This window comes from Condylura cristata, unplaced genomic scaffold, assembly GCF_000260355.1.
Source record: "Condylura cristata isolate star-nosed mole 26May11 unplaced genomic scaffold, ConCri1.0 scaffold00028, whole genome shotgun sequence".
In the NCBI taxonomy this organism is placed as follows: domain Eukaryota; kingdom Metazoa; phylum Chordata; class Mammalia; order Eulipotyphla; family Talpidae; genus Condylura; species Condylura cristata.
In genome coordinates, this window is record NW_004567129.1 from 13,794,452 (window position 1) to 13,797,783 (window position 3,332).

General features: G+C 38.5%; 1 protein-coding gene across 1 annotated transcript in view; it reads right to left on the reverse strand.

The window, feature by feature from the left end:
* PKD1L3 (polycystic kidney disease 1-like 3) overlaps positions 1–3,332 on the reverse strand; it is a 27,567-nt gene that overhangs the window by 20,149 nt on the left and 4,086 nt on the right. The window contains 1 exon segment of the mRNA XM_012730470.1: positions 1,598–1,805. Within this exon segment, the coding sequence (XP_012585924.1) occupies positions 1,598–1,805 (208 nt within the window).

The following is a 3,332-nucleotide window of genomic DNA, read 5'->3' on the forward strand; positions in this document are numbered from 1 at the left end:
TGGGACTAGGGTGGTGGCACAGGGGTGATCTGGTGATGGGAAACCCGCGGGGATTACAATCGAGATGGCAAAAAAAAATGTGCAAAATGATGTAAAAAATAAACTTTGTAATAAAAAAAAAATAACACATACTTTTTTACTCAGAAGTAAGCTTGTCTCTCAGGTTTCCTACTATATTTATTTCCCTTAATTCAAGAGTACTTGGTCAAGAGGAAGTACCTGAAATAGCTCATGTATGAAAACCTAAAACACTGGATGAGTTCGAGGTCTGCTGATGGCTGAATTCAGTCACGTATTCACGAAGTCTTTATGCAAGGCCCAGAGTGTACCACTAGCGGCGACAGCAATGAAACCAGGCATGATCCACAGGGAGCACACCACTGGCGAGGGTATTCCTGACTCACAGGGTGGTACGGTGTTCTGAGTGCTGATGACCACCTGGTTTCAAATTATACTTTGGGACTGAGATATAAAAAGGCAGGAATGAAGATATGTGTGAGACACAGCTGCACCAAGTGTCCATTTATTAAAGCTAGTCTCGCTATGACCAGGAAGGTCATTCAGGATGCCTGAGCTGATATTTTCGAGCAGAATGAGTAACCTAGGCTGGACCATGGTAGACCTCACCATTTACTTTAATGTCTCTTAATAGGAATTTTTTCTAATAAAAGTTGTTGTCATGGAAGTTTTACACATTGGTTAAATGTACACATCTTTGGTCATATTTACTCCTAGGGACTTTTAAAACTTCTGAAAATTACTTTTTCTAGTTCTTGCCAATAAGCAAAGCAACTATTAGTTACAGCATATTGATCTGGTATTCAACAGCATCACTAAATTCCTTTATAGTTACTATAATTTATCTATAGAATCTTCAGGGTAGTCTGTACTTTTTTCCTAATAAATCCCATATTATTATTTTATATCCTTGTTTGTTTTATTGCAATTAATAAAATTTCTTCCCTTAGGTGTGGTCACCATAGTTTTCTCACAACCAAAGCACTCCATAGACCACCCTTCCCTGCACCTTGCTTTCTCCCTTCCATCACACCCCTCCTACTTGATACCTCAGATCAACTTTCAAGGACTGGCTTTAAGTTTGCCTTTCTCTGATCCTTTGTGTTTTTTTCCCTCTCTTTATTCAAGGGAAACAAAACACTTTTGTTTAAGCTACTGTAGTTCAGCTTTCCCCCCAACACAACGCTAACTGAGACAAAAGTAAAGTAGTTTTCATTACTATTGAAAGCAGATTGGGTAAGCAGGATGAACAAAGATAAAAGGAACATTCAGAAGGTTAGTAGAAAGAACTGTCTAGAAAAATTGACTGCTTCTGAAAAGGTGGGTCAGGTGAACAAGGCTTCCTCTTTGTCTGAAGCCCACTGTGGAATATTTTTATGGGCTTGTTTCGTTTCTGCTTTTAATTGGGAGACTACCTTGTCTTTTGGGCATCTTAAGTATAGTTCTGCTTGCAGGTAAATGTTAAAAAGTCTTCTTCCTATGACCCTCGTTCTTGAAACATCACCAAAACAAAAGGAAAGAATAAAAGCTCTTTCTCAGTATCACCAAATTACCCAGGTGTGACTTCTATTTTCCATACCCGCTCAGACACATTCTGAAAGGATGTTGCAGCAGGGTGGTGAGGATGGTCTGAATGGGAGTCCTCTTTGGGGCTGGAGTTTATTTCTTCCAGATGCTGCCTAGTATGTGTTGCAGATGCAGGCTCAGTGGGCTCTGACAGTCCAGGAAAAGGTGAGCTCGCAGTTACAGATGTGACTGGTACTACCTGGGTGGTGCCTTTGGGTGATCTGAAGGAAGCAGGCTGAAGGAATGGCATAAGGTCTTAGACTAAAAGGCAAAAGTATGTAAAGGAAAGGCTGATTCTGATTACCAAGGAATGATTTTGGGGTTTCCAAAATTGCTCTGCAACCCCCATATCTCATGAAATGTTAATAAGCAAGTCTCTCAAAAAGATTCTGTATTCAAACAGTTTTGAGAAAGTGGCACACTATGTCATCCTCTTTATACACAACTTACATGAATATCATGCGTTGTCAGCCTTCATTTTTGTACAATGTATGATTTCCCCAGCTGTGTCTCACACATATCTTCATTCCTGCCTTTTTATATCTCAGTCCCAAAGTATAATTTGAAACCAGGTGGTCATCAGCACTCAGAACACCGTACCACCCTGTGAGTCAGGAATACCCTCGCCAGTGGTGTGCTCCCTGTGGATCATGCCCGGTTTCACTGCTGTCGCCGCTAGTGGTACACTCTGGGTCTTGATCTCTGTAATTAAATAATATATCTTGATGTGAGATAGATTCCTTCTATTTTGTTATACTTTTCTCAAACTTGTTGTAAATATTCTAGTTCCTTTGACTTTCACTATTTCACTTTGGGAAGAGGAATTATATTTGGTGTTATATTTTAAAGTTTGATTTCTGTATCTTCACTGCTAATATACAAGTGCCTTAATGATTTTTGTATGTTTATATTGTAGTTTGTGACCTAGACAGAAATCACTGAATTAGCTACAAAGATAATTATGTCATCTATAAAGAGAAGCAGTTTTACTTTCTGGAGAGGAGCAGGGGGAGACTCTTTGTCTTTTATTTTCTTTACAGCAAGTTTCAAGTAATGTTTTTGATTAATGTGCTTTTGTTGTTAACGTTAATGAGAAAAACAAGGTCCAGGCCAACATTAAACAAAAAATGTATTCCAGGGCCTACTTCTGTTATGTTTTTTACTTCAAAGTAGTGGTCTCCTGGAGCCTATGGATGACGCAAGTGAGACTTACTTGTACTTGCTTTATCTGTACTGGTTAGTCACTGTAATGAGTAAGAACAGTGACAGTAAATCCCAAACTCACATTGATTCAAAGCAAACCCCAGATATATCATCTATACATTTTTCAGAACCTTATCTCTAAGAGAGAACTTAAAATATGACCACAATACATCTTTGTATTAACAAATTAATATTAACTGATACAATCAGTTAATCAATATTTAAATGTCTCTAGTTGCAGCAGTGATGCATACACATACCTTTTGTTAGGATGTTAGGACACTCGTATAGGATTCCATGTTTATTTTTTTTAATCTGCTGGTTCCCTGCTCCCCCACATTGCCATTCCTTGCTGAAACAACTATGTTTTTATCCTGTAAAGTCCCCCAGTTCTGGATTTTGATCACTGAAATCCCCTGGTGCTATTTCACATGTACCATGGTCTCTTACTTCTTATGAATTAACTGGCTCTGGATGCTTAATCAGATTTGGGTTCTATTTTTTTATAAGCATCCATAATAGGTGGTAACAAACATTTCCATCAG